The sequence below is a fragment of the Heterodontus francisci genome, chromosome 17 (assembly GCF_036365525.1).
Source record: "Heterodontus francisci isolate sHetFra1 chromosome 17, sHetFra1.hap1, whole genome shotgun sequence".
NCBI classification, from domain to species: Eukaryota; Metazoa; Chordata; class Chondrichthyes; order Heterodontiformes; family Heterodontidae; genus Heterodontus; species Heterodontus francisci.
In genome coordinates this window covers 86,133,123-86,148,243 of record NC_090387.1, presented here as the reverse complement: position 1 = coordinate 86,148,243, position 15,121 = coordinate 86,133,123, and the positions used below count along the sequence as shown (strand labels likewise).

General features: G+C 44.0%; 1 protein-coding gene across 1 annotated transcript in view; it reads right to left on the bottom strand.

The window, feature by feature from the left end:
* The window catches only part of hydin (HYDIN axonemal central pair apparatus protein), a 1,234,740-nt gene that overhangs the window by 1,083,186 nt on the left and 136,433 nt on the right, over positions 1-15,121 (bottom strand). Inside the window, exon 7 of the mRNA XM_068049816.1 lies at positions 12,829-13,028. Within this exon, the coding sequence (XP_067905917.1) occupies positions 12,829-13,028 (200 nt within the window). The remainder of the gene's footprint in view (positions 1-12,828; positions 13,029-15,121) is intronic.

The following is a 15,121-nucleotide window of genomic DNA, read 5'->3' as shown; positions in this document are numbered from 1 at the left end:
AGGTGGGGAGACAGTGGTATACAGTTGGGAGGAAGTTGACCTGGGAGTCCTCAACATTGAATTCGGACCCCATGAAGTCTCATGGCATCAGGTCAAACATGGGCACGGACGCCTCCTGCTGATTACCACCTACCACTCCCCCTCAGCTGATGAATCAGAACTCCTCCCTGTTGAACACCACTTGAAAGAAGCAGTGAGGATTGCAAGGGCACCGACTGTACTCTCGGTGAGGAACTTCAATGCCCATCACCAAGAGTGGCTCGGTAGCACCACTACTAACCGAGCTGGCTGAATCCTAAAGGATCTAGCTGCTAGAGTGGGTCTGCAGCAGGTGGTGAGGGAGCCAACAAGAGGGAAAAACCTACTTAACCTCGTCCTTACCAATCTACCTGTCACAGAAGCATCTGTCCACGACAGTACTGCTAGGAGTGACCACTGCACAGTCCTTGTGGAGACGAGGTCCCGTCTTCACATTGACAATACCCTCCATTGTGTTGTGTGGCACTACCACCGTGCTAAATGGATAGATTTCAAACAGATCTAGCAATTCAAACTGGGCATCCTTGAGACACTGTGGGACATCAGCAACAGCAGAATTGTATTTAATCACAATCTGTAACCTCACGGCCCAGCATGACCCCCACTCTACGATTACCATCAAGCCGGAGGACCAACCCGGGTTCAATGAAGAGTGCAGGAGGGCATGCCAGGAGCAGCACCAGGCATACCTCAAAAATGAGATGTCAACTTGGTGAAGTTACAACCCAGGACTATATGTATGCCAAACAGCAGAAGCAGCATGCGATAAACAGAGCTAAGCGATCCCATAACCAACGGATCAGATCCAAGCTCTGCAATCCTGCCACATCTAGTCGTGAATGGTGGTGGACAATTAAACAACTAACAGGAGGAGGAGGCTCCACAAATATCCCCAACCTCAATGATGGAGGAGCCCAGCACATCAATGCAAAAGACAAGGCTGAAGCATTCACAACTACCTTCAGCCAGAAGTGCCAAGTGGATGATCCATCTCGGCCTCTTCCTGAGGACCCCAGCATCACAGATGCCAGTCTTCAGCCAATTCGATTCACTCCACGTGATAGCAAGAAATGGCTGAAGGCACTGGATACTGCACATCAATGTAAATGACAAGGCTGAAGGAGGTGTACAGTATTATGACAGGTTTAGATAAAGTAGACAAAGAAAAGCTGCTCTCACTAGCTGACTGTACAAAGGACCAGGGGATTCAGATTTAAGGTTTTTAGGCAAGAGATGCAGGGGGGTGGTAAGGAGGAACTTTTTTATGCAGTGAGTGGTAATGACTTGGAACTCGAGGGTGGTGAAAGCGGAGACGATGAATGATTTCAAAAGGAAATTGAGTGGGCACTTGAGGGAAATAAACAGGTCTATGGGGATAGAGCAGGGGAATGGGACTGACAGGATTGCTTTATAGAGAGCTGGCATAGACTCGATGAGCCGAATGGCCTCCTTCCGTTCTGTAATGACTCTGTGACTCTAATTAATAGACAGGGAAAAAGCTGATTTGAGGGGATTAAAATGGTACTAGGGAAAATAAACTGGAAAAATAATATTGGCAAATAAAGTGATAGAACAGCAGTGGGAAACATCTAAGTGGACAATAGCATGAAGAAGAAATATAATTCAGTAAAAAACAAGACCAAACTAACCAATAATGAAACGCATGGGAAAAAAAATAAAACTAAGAAATAGGCATACACGAAGTACAAAGACAACAAAGGAGAGGATTACAAAAGGGAATACAAAGAGGTTAGGAAAGGAGTCAAAAAACTATTTGAAAGGCAAATAGGAAACACAAAATTAAATTATCAAGGAATGTAAAAAAGAAATAGTGAAGTATTCTGCACACACATTAATAACAAAAGGAAAATCAAGATAGGATAGGACCACAAAGAAATGCACAAGATAAACCACTCGTAAGAAATGATAGGGAAATGGTAGAAATAATAAATTATAACCTCATCTCAGTATTTACCAGAAGAAGAAATCAAAAAAGATATCAAGATATTTAAGGTAGAAAGGGATAGATGAACAAACTAACCAAACTTAGAATAATAACCTTGGATTGCATCTGTGAATATTAAAAACAGCTAGGGAAGAAATAACAGAAGTTCTTGAAAAGGGAATAATGGATAACTAATGCTATTCCTATATTTAGGGAGACAGAACAAGTCCAGGGGACTATAGACCAGTTAGCTTAACATCAGAGGTAGGAAAAATAATGGAATCTTTACTGTACGATGCAATTTAAAAAATCTAGAAACTGAACATGAGTATTGCTGAAAATAGAGACAATCCGCAAGAATACCAATGTAAAGAAAAACAACATTATACAGTATGAGAAGAGAGTGCTGATTGGTTGGCAAGTGAACTCTGATTGGTAGAGGCGTTGCTATGGAGAATGCATCAGTTTACGGTGATTGACAGTTACTGCCCTGCAGTTTTCCCCTACATCAGTATTCTTGTGGATTGTCCTGGTGAATGTAAGACAAAAAGCTTCAACAACATGGCTGGAATTGTACGCCGCCCCAGCGGGTCGGATGGTGGCGTGGGGGTGGCGTAAAATTGAGCGGCAGGCTCCGGGTGGTCTAACCACCCCAATTCCACCTCCGACCAAGTTTACGGAGGTCCGGCGGGGGGGGGGTGGGAGGGTGAGAAGTGGCCCGCCCGCCTCCACGGATATTTTACCCGTGGCAAGCGGGTGTGCCGGGGACGTGACAGGCCACCCAGCTATAGCTCAGGGTGCCCTATTGAGGGCCCCCCCGCCTCCCAACCCAACCCTGGAATCCAAGACGCCCCCCCTCCCCGCAAACGACCACCCTAGCCTCACCAGGGCATGACCGATTCCCCTGGTGAGGCTGCCCAAACTTACCTTCTGTGCCAGTTCCATTGCGTCCTCCTCAGTCGGCTGGTCTGCAGTCTCAGCAGTGGCCACTGTTCCCGGTGGCGCTGCTGAGACTAAGAGCTGCCGGCCCGCTGATTGGCCGGCAGCTCACTGGGGCGGGACCTCCTTCCTCAAGTGGGTGGAAGTCCCGCCTCGGGCCAACTGAAGCCTGGGGATCCGTAAAATACGGGACGAATCCCCAGGCGGGACGGGAGCGGGATCGGCACCAACATTTACGTCGGAGTCCAGCTCCCGTCCGAGTGTAAAATTCCGGCCCATGTCTCTATTTTCAGCAATACTCAAGTTCTGTACTACCAAACTGAACATATTAGAAAGAATAGACAACACAGTTTTCAAAAGGCAGGTCAGGTTTGACCAACCTTATTGAATTCTTTGAAGAAGCAACAGAACGAGTCAACAAGGGTAATGCAGCAGATATAATATATTTGGACTTGTGAAAGGCCTATGATAAGGTACCACATAGTAGACTCATGACTAAGTCAGAGCATGTGGAGTCAGGGGAGAAGTAGCAGAATGGATAACAACCTGGATACAGAACAGAAAACAGAGAGCAGGAGTTAAAGGTAGTTACTTAGATTGGCAAATGGTGGAAAGTGGTGTTCCATGAGGATTGATGACGGGACATCGTTGTTCACCATTTACACAAGCAATTTGAAATCAGAAGTACAATTTCAAAATCTGTGGATGATGCCAAATTGGGGGTATAGTTAATACTGAGAAGAACTGCAACAAAATACAAGGTGGAAAAACATACATGTCTTTGGAGTGTGTGTGCTACAAATTGCCACAACCGCAACTTGACTGTCATTCTCCTCTCCAATGTTCTCTCTGGCCTGGTGGATCTTGACATGATGTCAAGGTGCAATAAACTGACATAATGGACCTGGAATTGGTAAATTAATTTTAATACAGATAAGTGTGAGGTGCCATATTTTGGTAGGAAGAATAAGTAGGCCAGATACTACTTGGATAACAAGAGTCTAAACAGGGTGCAGGAGCAAAGAGATCTCGGGGTACAGATGCATAAATCACCAAAAGTTGCAAGGCAGGTTAATCAGGCCATAAAAAAGCAAAGCACCAAGGTTTATTTCTTGAGGGATAAAATTGAAAAGCAGAGACGAAACTTGTCTCGAGCCTGGGTTAGACCACACTTGAAATATTGTGCACAGTTCTGGTCTCCACATTATAAAAAAAACTCTACAGGCACTGGAGAAGGTGCAAAAAACATTCACAATGACACTAGTACTGAGAGCAGATACTTATTAGGAAAGGTTGTACAGGCAGAAATGTTTTCACTAGAAAGAACGCTAAGGAGTGACCTAAAAGAGGTATTGAAGATTATGAATCGTTTTGACAGGGCAAACATAGAGACGGAGTTTCTGCTTGTGCTGAGACCAAAACTAGAGTCCATAAATATAAGATGGTCACCAATAAATCCAATAGGGAATTCAGAAGAAACGTCTTTACCCAAAGTGTGATAAGTACGTGGAACTGTCTACCACAAGGAGTAGTTGAGATGAATAGAATGGATACATTTAAGTAAAAGGTGGATAAGCATGAGGGAGAAAGGAATAGAAGGATATGCTGATAGGGTTAAATGAAGAGGGGTTAGATAAGGTTCATGTGGAGCATAAACACCAGCATAGACTAGCTAGGCCGAATGACCTGTTTCTGTGCTGCAGATAATGTAATTAAGAGGATGCGACTAACAAGAAAGATTGAACAGGCTGTGAATCTTTTGCATAGGAACAGGAGAAGCCCATTTAGCTCCTCGAGCCTGTTCAACCATTCAATGAGATCATGGCTTTCTTTGGAAAAGGGAAGACTAAGAGGAGACCTGATATAGATCTTTAAAATGGTGACGAGTTTCAACAGAGTAGGGAGAAACTGGGCTGGATTTTCAAAGGACCGCAAGGTTGGGAGCTGGTGCGGATGCGATTTGAAAATTGCAGTCCCAGAGCTTGACTCCAGAACCCAGAACCTCCGGGACAGTACTCAATCTTCAATGTGAGTGCAGCGGGCTGGAAACAGGGAAGCCATTCACCTCCAATTAACAGCCGATCTCATGGAGAAGCTCATTAAGGGGCCAGGAGGGTCTGCATGGCAATTTTCAATCAGGATTCTGGCGAGCCTGACCAATCTGGTGCACGATAGTACACAGCTATTGGGCTTGCAGCGGGCAGGCAGCAAACATTTTTGGTGGGGGATGAAATATTTTGGGCCCATGAGAATCTTGCGTCGGACCCAACACAGCATTTTTTTTTATTTTGGAAGCGCTGCCTCAGCTTTTTACTCCACGGATCTTCCATGGAACTGCCTGCTCTCATCAGCAACACAGCAGCAGGTTCCATCATGGCTGCTGCTGTCTTTGCCACTCATGCTTTGCAGGCAGCTCCTGCCTCCTGCAGATGCTCAGGCGCCACTAATTGGGCACCAAGCTCAACTTCTGTCCAATTAGGGAATTTACATTTGACATCTGCATTGCGTTAACCACTCAGCTGAGGAGCTGGCTCGGGACCCGGAAATCATCCAGGCATCAGGTTCCTGAACCCATTTTGAAAATTCAGCCCATTGTTTCCATTTGTGAGTGAAACTAGCAAAAGGGGGCATAAACATAAGATACCCACAAACAGATCAAATAAAGCATTTAGGAGGGATTTCTTTACACAAAGAGTGGTCAGAATGTGGAACTCTCTTCCACTTGGAGAAGCTGAAGCAGATAGCTTTGATACAGTTAAGGGAAGGCTTGCTGCATTCATGAGGGATAAGGGATACCGGAGAAAGGTGAGAACAGGTAATTAAAGTTGGAGTAGCATGCATGGAGTATAAACACTGGCAGAGGTTAGTTGGGCTCAATGACCTGCCATAGATTCTATGTAGTCTCTGCAGCATTGTGATTGGCAGTTTTCTAACATTTCTGCACCATCAATTGAAATGGAGTGCTGTTTTTGATTAGTTGGAGACAACTGAGGTGGAATGGGGGAACCAGGCACATAGCTCGGTATCATAAGCTGCAGGTGATAGTTTTAGCTCTAGTTGTATAAAAAAATTGAAGATTGTCACAAAAATTAAAATTATCCTATTCGATACAAAAGATATGAAGCAAATAAAGTGTATGCTTATTACATAAAGTGAATAATTACGGCAAATTGAGGGAGAAGGTTTGCTATCAATTTTATGAGCCGCAGTTCCAAAGGCTTTTGCCTCTGCTAGATACTATCTGTTTTTTAGTCTTGCTCGCCCTTCTTCCTTACTGTTACACTTACAATTGATTTTTTTTTAAAACAGCCTTTCTATCGCTTGTTACTCATTGTTTCTTGGCAGAATTCTCATTATAATCTTCTGTTTCTTCGCAGATTATGTCAGGGCTCTCTCTGTCTCCATATCTTCCCGTTATTGAAAGTGTGGATGAGTGCAGTTTGCAATTGGAAGCCATACCCAGGAGGCTAAGGAGGTCAGTGAAGCAATCATAACAAATATGGAAGAGGTAACAGGCATCAAACTAGCTGGGGAAATGAGTAAACAGGATGGTATGGAAGGAGAGGAAGACTGTTGGAAGGCTATTCTGGAGTCAGCAGCTTACTGCAGGAATCGCAGAATTAGTAAAAGAATATCTTGACACAAGTGAATTCTAGACAATCATTTTTAATCCTGCCTTCTGACTCATTCTCGGGTCGGACTGCATTACCTGCCCTCAGGTACCTTGGCCAAGTATCGTTCTTTCAGGCTTGTGCCTGGATACTGCGCATTAGTGGCTAATTCATATATGGAGGATGCACAAACCCAATCGTGGCCCTATTGAACGTGCATATACATGCACTTTCCAGCAGGTGGTACAGGTACAAGCCCTTTTCAATTCAGATTGAAATTTTGGGATTAAAATACATTTGCCTTGGATATATATCCAACACATGATAAAGATAACATTTCTTCCTTGCCGCCCATGACCTTAGTCTGGATAATTGCAGGGTCACCCTAACTTTCACTGAAATTTGGATCATGGGAGATGCCACCTTGTCCTCACTGAAGCCTCCCCAACTGATTATATTTTCCACCAACTGCCCTGTCGAAATCACTGTGGTGGAAGTCTGATCCACATCAGCAAATCACACCTTGGTCTCTTTCCCTATTCCACTGGTACTTTCTTCTCCTTCATGAACATCACGTTCTCCCAACCTTCTTATCTTTCTTAAAAAACAGTGAATGCATTGATTGTAATCTTCCAAAATTCCTGAGATTCTGGAATGATCTCAGTGGATTGGAAGATAATAAATATAATACCGTTATTCAAGAAAGGAGGGAGGAGGAAAATGGAGAACTCCAGGCCAGTTAGCCTGACATCAGTCATCAGGAAACTGCTGGAATCCATTATTAAAGAAGTGGTAATAGGCACTTAGAAAATCATAATATGCTTCGGCAGTGCCAACATGGTTCAACGAAAGGGAAATCATGTTTGACTAATCTATTAGTTTTTTGAGGGTATAACTAATAGGGCAGATAAAAGGGACCTTATGCATGTAGTATATTTGGATTTTCAAATTTTGATAAGGTGCCACACAAAAGTTTATTGCACATGATAACGGCGCAAGGGGTTTGGGGTGATATATTAGCATGGATAGAGGATTGGTTAACGGACAGAAAACAGACTAGGACTAAACAGATCATTTTCAGGTTGGCAGGCTGTTACTAGTGGGGTACTGGGACCTCAGCTAGTTATGATCTATATGAATGACTCAGATGAAGGGGCTGAGTGTAATGTATCCAAGTTTGCTGACAATACAAAAGTAGGCGGGAAAGTAAGCTGTGGGGACGACACAAAGGGCTGAATTTTTGCCAAGGAGGCAGGAAACAAGAACTGGGTCTGTTTTTAGGTCACATACGAATATACGAATTAGGCAGCAGGAGTAGGCCATTCAGCCCCTTCGAGCCTGCTCTGCCATTCAATAGGATCATTGCTGATCTGATTGTGGCCTCGACTCCACTTTCCCACTTATCCCTGATACCATTTGAGTCCCTTGTTAGTCCAGAATTTATCTACTACTGCCTTAAAAATATTCAGTGACCTTGCCTCCACCGGTCTCTGGGGAAGAGAGTTTCAAAGACTCACAACCCTCTGAGAGAAAAAATTTCTCCTCATCTCTGTCTTAAATGGCGACTCCTTATTTTTAAACTGTGTCCCCTAATTCTAGTCTCTCCCACAAAGGTAAACATCCTTTCAGCATCCACCCTGTCAAGTCCTCTCAGGATCTTATATGTTTCAATAAGATCACCTCTCATCCTTCTAAACTCCAAAGAATACAGACCCAATCTGTCCAACCTTTCTTCATAAGATAACCCTCTCAACCCAGGAATCAGTCAAGTTAACTTTCTCTGAACTGCCTCTAACACAATTATATCCTTACTTAAATAAGGAGACCAAAACTGTACACAGATGTGGTCTCACCCATACCCTATACAACTGTAGCAAAACATCCCTACTTTTATATTCCATTCTCCTTGCAATAAACAACAACATTCCATTTGCCTTCCTAATCATTTGCTGTATCTGAATACCAATCTTTTGTGATTCATGTACCAGGACACCCAGATGCCTCTGTACCTCAGAGTTCTGTTGCTTTACTATTCTTCCTGCCAAAGTGGATAAGTTCATATTTTCCCACATCATACTCCATTTGCCACACTTTTGTCCACTCACTGAACCTATCTATATCCTTTTGCAGACTCCTTATGTCCTCAATCAGTCTCTGGGAGGAAACTGATTAAAGTTCAGATTTTTTGCATGCGGAAGCCCTTAATTAGTATGGAGACGGGTTTCCTGTCCACTTAGAGCCAGTGAGGGTGGAAATGGAGGCAGGTCAGATGCGGTGCGGGACTCATTTAGACTTCCACGGCAAACCATCACTGAGGCTGCTGATTGTCCTGAGGGAGAAATCTACATTATGTGCCACAGCACCGGTGGGCACGGAATGTCACAGGGGAGCCAGAGGCCTGGCACCCAAGGCAGGGCAGACCCTCGACTCATTGATGCCAACCTGGATCTAATGCGGAGGCCTTGAGGGAGAGGAGGGAGGTTCTCTTCTGGAAGGGTGGCAGGAGGAGGCTACCTGGTCGTGCTGCAGGGGCAGCTCACTGTTCAGTGTAATTTCCCTCCGTCTCCTGTTCCTGCTCCTCTCTTACCTCCTGCTCCTTCCCCAATGAGCTGTGTCCTTCCAGGGCCTCACCATCCTCAAGCTCCACACCTCACTGGAGAGAACAGCAGACAATGACAGAGTTCCTTGCAGGAGGATATTGGAGGGCACCGGAATCGCATCTTCAGAAGCCTAATGTCTTGAGGATTGGTTGTCCTGCTGCGCAGGTGGCACTGGTTGTATCACCTCTGGGCTTTCAGACAGGGGTCAGTAGCCATCTCTTCAAGGGATATGTCTTGTCCCTAGGATCCATTGATGCACTTTGGGAGTTGGATTGAATATCTGAGGCAGCCTGGACTGGGAGAGGATGTAGGAGTCATGGCAGCTGCCATGAAAGGGAGCGCACACATGGAGGAACCTCTTGTTGTGCTCGCAGACCAGTTGAATGTTGAGGGAGTGAAAGTCCTCCTTGTTGATGGATCTCAATGGCCCATCACTTGCTGCCTTGATGACCACATGGGTGCAATCGAGCATGCCCTACATCTGGGAGAATCCAGCGATGGAGGCAAAACCCAATGTCCTGTGTCCCTGCAAGGCCGGTCTGTCGTTAAATGTGTGTGCTGTCCAGCTCTGACAAAGAGGGCATCAGTCATCAGTGTTATGACCCAGTGAGAAAGGGGTCTAGGGTTCCCTCTCAGCCTTCACCTGGTTTTACCGTAACAGGGTTTAATTTTAAACACCACCGTGTATTTAGCTCCCCCTTGGTGAATTCTTGTTCACTGCTTTCCAATTATAAGGCAAAGAAATCAGCTGAACAGGATTTATTAGCTTTAAAGAAGAAAGATTGAACTTTATTAAACTTAAACTCTAATTCGGTTAACACCTACGGATATGTGACGCACCCACGCTAGCATGCACACGCGATACACACATGCAGATAGAGACAGAAAGAAGCAGAAGAAATAAAGTGGAAAAGTTTGAGGCAATATCTGAAGATTGTTTTGGGTACTGTTCTTCTAACTTGCTGTAGAGTCCCTGATTGTAGGTAGATCTTGCTTTTCGTTGGGGCCCAGTATTCTTCTTAAACCTTGTTCGATGTAGGAGACTTTTCCCTCTTGAGATTCACGTCTTCAGCGGATTTGGAGTTCCGTGAGAAAGAGAGGGGAGCAGGCAAGAGAGGTCTTCTCAGTCCAGGAGCAAACAGTCTTTCTCAGTTCAAACTATCTGTGGCTAGTTCAAAAAAAACACTTTGGACCAGCCAGTTAGTCATGTGACCAGCTGGTTTAACCAGTCCTGGCTTTTCTGGATTGTATCACCTTAGCAGTCTCTGGAATGCTCTTCCTTACACCTTCAATGTCTAGTGATCAAAATCCATTGCGTGTTAAGTGGACCAGGGAATAGCCCTTTGTCTCCACAAGCACTGTCTGTTAGTATGCAAATATCCTTCCAGCCAAGTGTCTGGTGATTTTTTAACAAGTCCTTTCTTCACTCCAGCAACAGTTTAAAATCAATGTTCATATAACAAAATTAATATGCCTTATTCTTGGCAGGTGAGGGCCTGCATGACACCAGTGAGATGCCGTTTTTGAGAAGCCACTAAAGGTCTGCAGCTGTTCCTTGGAAGGAGCCAGAAGCGAAGAAGTTCAAGACCACAGTTACTTTGATAGCCACTGGAAGGGCATGGTGGCAGTGTTGTGAGTTTTCGGGGACGAGGGCACAGATATCCGTGACCATCTACCTGGAGAATTGCAGTCTCCTGTGGCACTGGTTCTCGGTCATGTCCAGGTACTGCATCTTTGGCAGTAGATCCTGTGTTGAGGGTTTGGCCTCTGTTGCCTTCCTGCCCCTCTTTTCTCTCCCATAACTTCCTTCTGCCTAGGATTCTGCCCCTCCTGCAGAGGGCATCGCCCCTCATCATAACTGGGCCCAAAATCTGACAGTTGTGCCCCCATTGCCAGCTGGAGCTTTCCTTCTGGGCAGTTGGCTGCCCAATTGTCCATGGCAGCCTTTCCCCCTGCTTTTCTGCCCCCACTATGCCAGGGGGTGCCAACCCCATTAAAATCTCGGGCATTGAATGCACCATCTGTACAGTGCCAAGGGCACTCACATACCAAGCACCCTGTCCCCTTTTGCCCCGCTGACCCTCATAGGGCTGGGGAATGCCCTGGGGCAGCCATGACTGGCTCCCCACTCTGTACCAACCTCCCTTCAGATGATCAGTTTCTGAAGGCGTGGGTAACCTGTCCGGCCCTTTAGAAATTTGAATCTCAAACCTTCACAAGCTCTTAACAAGCATTTAAATAGCTTCCATTGGCCTCAAATGGGAGGAGAGCAGGATTCCTGTCCCACCCTCCCCCCGCCCTGGTGATTATTGGGGTTTGCCATCTTGAAATTGACACACCACCGGGCACCAGCATTTTTGGGACCCCCACCCCCACTTTTGAGAGCCCCCGAAAATTCAGCCCTAAGAGGCTGCAAAGGAATATAGACAGGATAAGTGAGTGGACAAGAAGGTGGTAGATGGAGTATGATGTGAAGAAACGTGGGTTATTCATTTTGTTATGAAGAATCGGAGAACAGAATATTTTTTAAATGGTGAGAAACTATTAAATAGTGGTATTCAGAGGGATTTGGGTGCTTTGTAGACAAAATAAAGAAAGTTAACATGCAGGTACAGCAAGCAATTAGGAAGGCAAATGGTATGCGCCAGCCTTTATTGCTGGGGGGTTGGAGTACAAGAGTAAGGAAATCTTGCTGCATTGTACAAGGCTTTGGTGAGACCACACCTGGAGTACTGTGTGTTAATTGTAAGTTAATTATGTTGTTAAAGATACATAGGTGAAGGGTATTGTTTAATTAAGGACTTAGAGCGGAAATAAAGAGAGCCTGCTGGGATATAGGGGAAAAGGCAAGAGGCAGAGATATGTAAAGATATGTAAGGCTGCATTCTTTGAATAAACCTGTTATCAAGAAAAGGATCTGTGTCTGGCTTCATTCTTCACCTTTCGGTTTGGATCCATTTAACACTGTGTACGGTTTTAGTCTCCATACCTAAGGAAAGGGCAGTGAGGGGACGCAGTGAGAGGATATATCTGCCTGAGTGAGACATTGTCAGAGTGAAGTTAGAAATTTGGTTCACGTGGTACGCTCTGGTAAGTTTTTCTCCAGTTTAAATTTTAGATTAAAAGTCTGGCTTTAAATCTCCTGGTTAGGTAAATAGCCTTTTTAAACAAGAAGCAGCTAGCGTTGGCAGTTATCTGTCAATCATTTGAAAGTAGTTAGGTTCAATAGGTGTTAATTATTGCAGCAGGAAGCTGAGCGAGCTAGTGAGTCATCAGAATCTCTATATAAAGGAGACTAGTTTCTTAACTGAATGCAGTGAGAGGAGACATCTTCCAGAGTGAGATATTGCCAAAGTGAAGTTGGAAATTTGGTGCATGTGGGAATTTGTTTTTTGTTGTTAGAGCCAAATCCTTTTCCTTCTCTACTGTCACCAGTGGATTCAATGTGTATATGTTTCTTCTGTCAGTGTATATCACTATCCTTAGCCTAATCACTTAATTGGACCATGTTAATTTTAGTGCTATTGATCTCCCCTGATCACTTAGCTTTTCAGAATTTTCTACTGAAGGTAATAATTGCTCTTAAATAGCGTGACTAACAGGAGAACCAGAACACACACTTGTGGATCCCCAGTAGTCACAGCATTCTTTCCCCCACCCTGACCCACCACAAAAACCGTGCTACTGTTCTTACTTTTTGGTTTGGAGGGTGAACTTAGCTTCTCTTTTACCAATGTTCCGAACCAGGAGAGTTTTCTGAGTGTTGTATTTGACAGGACACACGGAGAAGTTGATAAAATCTGGGAAATCCAGGATAGCACGTGCCCCAATAGCTTTTACAGGCACCAAAAACTTCTCCCTCTCTGTGACACAGATCAATTCATGGATATAGTCCTGAGGGAATAAAACAGCAGTTATGGAATTGACTAATTAATTCTTCTCCGCTAGAACAGAAAATTCCAACAAGATAGCAAATTGAAAAACTATCCATAGTCAGAAGTTTGAGATATAAAGAGAAACTGTAAATATACAAAAAATACATCAATGAGAACAATGGGCTTATGGGCAGCACTCATTTTTATTAATATTACAAGATGTCAGAAGTCATCAAAGAAAACTTCAGAATATCACTAAAGGGGAATTTGTCACAATATGTCTTGTCAAGATTGTCTTGACTATCAAAATCAGAACTGTTTGAAAAGTGCAAAAAGAAAGTAAACTTCATGAAGAAAAAGAGTCGCCCCAATCTTATGCTCATTTCAGGCCGCAACCTCCTCCTATTCACTTTAGCCTTTCCTCTTCCCAGTCCAAACGCAGTAGTGTGAACTAAGATCATTGCAAATATTCAATCTGCGCAGTTTAAAACAGGCTGCAGATTCAATAAGAGCACATTTCACATGACTTACGCAGACCAATTTCACTTCCAAAATCATTGTGCAAGTAGATTTTAAAATAAAAGCAAAATACTGCAGATGCTTGAAATCCGAAATAAAAACAAGAAATGCTGGAAATACTCAGCAGGTCTGGCAGCATCTGTGGAGAGAGAAGCAGAGTTAACCTGAAACGTTAACTCTGCTTTTCACTCCACAGATGCTGCCAGACCTGCTGAGTATTTCCAGCATTTCTTGTTTTTATTTCAGATTTTAAAATAGGTTGGTAGTAGCCATGGACTTCACCTTCATCACTACCACAGTTTATAATGGTGAGAAAGCAAAATGAGAGCCTCACCAACAGGCATCTGCCTTTAAAAACGCACCAAAAAGATTTGTTTCTATTGAAGGAAAAGAGATGACGTTGATTGCATTTACATAGCATCTTTCATAAATCCAGGACATCCCAAAGCACTGCACAGCCAATGAAGTACCTCTGAAGTGCAGTGTTGTAATGTAGCAACTCAGAATGTATACAGCAATCAAAGCAGCCCAATCATATATTTATTGGCTCCTATGCTGCTCCAAAGTATAAAAGGATGACTGAGGCACACTAGTAACTGTATTCAGATGGCTCTTTTTTAACTTTTAAGATAATCAGTGCAGTTCAGATCAGTGCCAAAATTACCAATCAACATAAGGTTCGGATTTTGCAAATTCCTCTGGACCAAGAGGAATCACAGTTACTTTCCAATTTTCTGAGACATTTGTGTGGCGTGATAATATGCAATTTAAACTATTATTAAGATGCAAAGCTGTATTGCCAAACAACTTAGATCAACAGATGGATTGCTACTGGAGATTCAAGTTCCCTGTATTCTTGCTGCTAACATTGACAGTCACCAACCATCGCTCTCAGTGCAGTTGATCAGCATTTTACAGTCCCAAAGGGCACTGTTCATGGCCCCAGAAGATTAGCTGATTTCCAAGGCACTAAAATTCCCCATAATCCACTACAAGCACTATTCAGTTCTGCAGCGATGGCTAGGGCGAGTGTGACTTGCAACTGCCCTAAGATTCGGAGGAAAAACATCATAGAAATCAACAATCAGGATCTAGATTAGATATTTCTCTTTCCCACAGCTCCTGGTATTGGATGGACTGACAAACATCCAAACTTGACTGCCACAAAATTCTTGAGCAAAATAAAGCTGTTTCTAAGGGAGTAGATTGGTATGCATTGGCTGCACAGAGCAGTCCACGATAGTTCCCAGACCAGGTGCTGACTTCACCAACTGATCCCTCAACCATTAACTAGGTTGCTACTATTACCTAAGGGAAATAAGAAAATTACAACAAGCAGTTCGATTGGCCAATGCAGCGAGTTCTTAAAATTTCTCTTATCAGATTAGTTAATTGATGAAACATTCCCAGCAAATGGCTGGAACTAGTCATATGTGGATGAGGGCATGCAAATTTGAATGTAGTGAGAGAAATCTGCAACTGGATATTTAAAGCTCACTGGGGGCAGGAGTGGGTGCATGCGTGATTCAAAGATCGCGTTCTCGGAGGTCGGTACTGGGTCCCACGCCCACAGAACACAAAGCCATTTTTAAA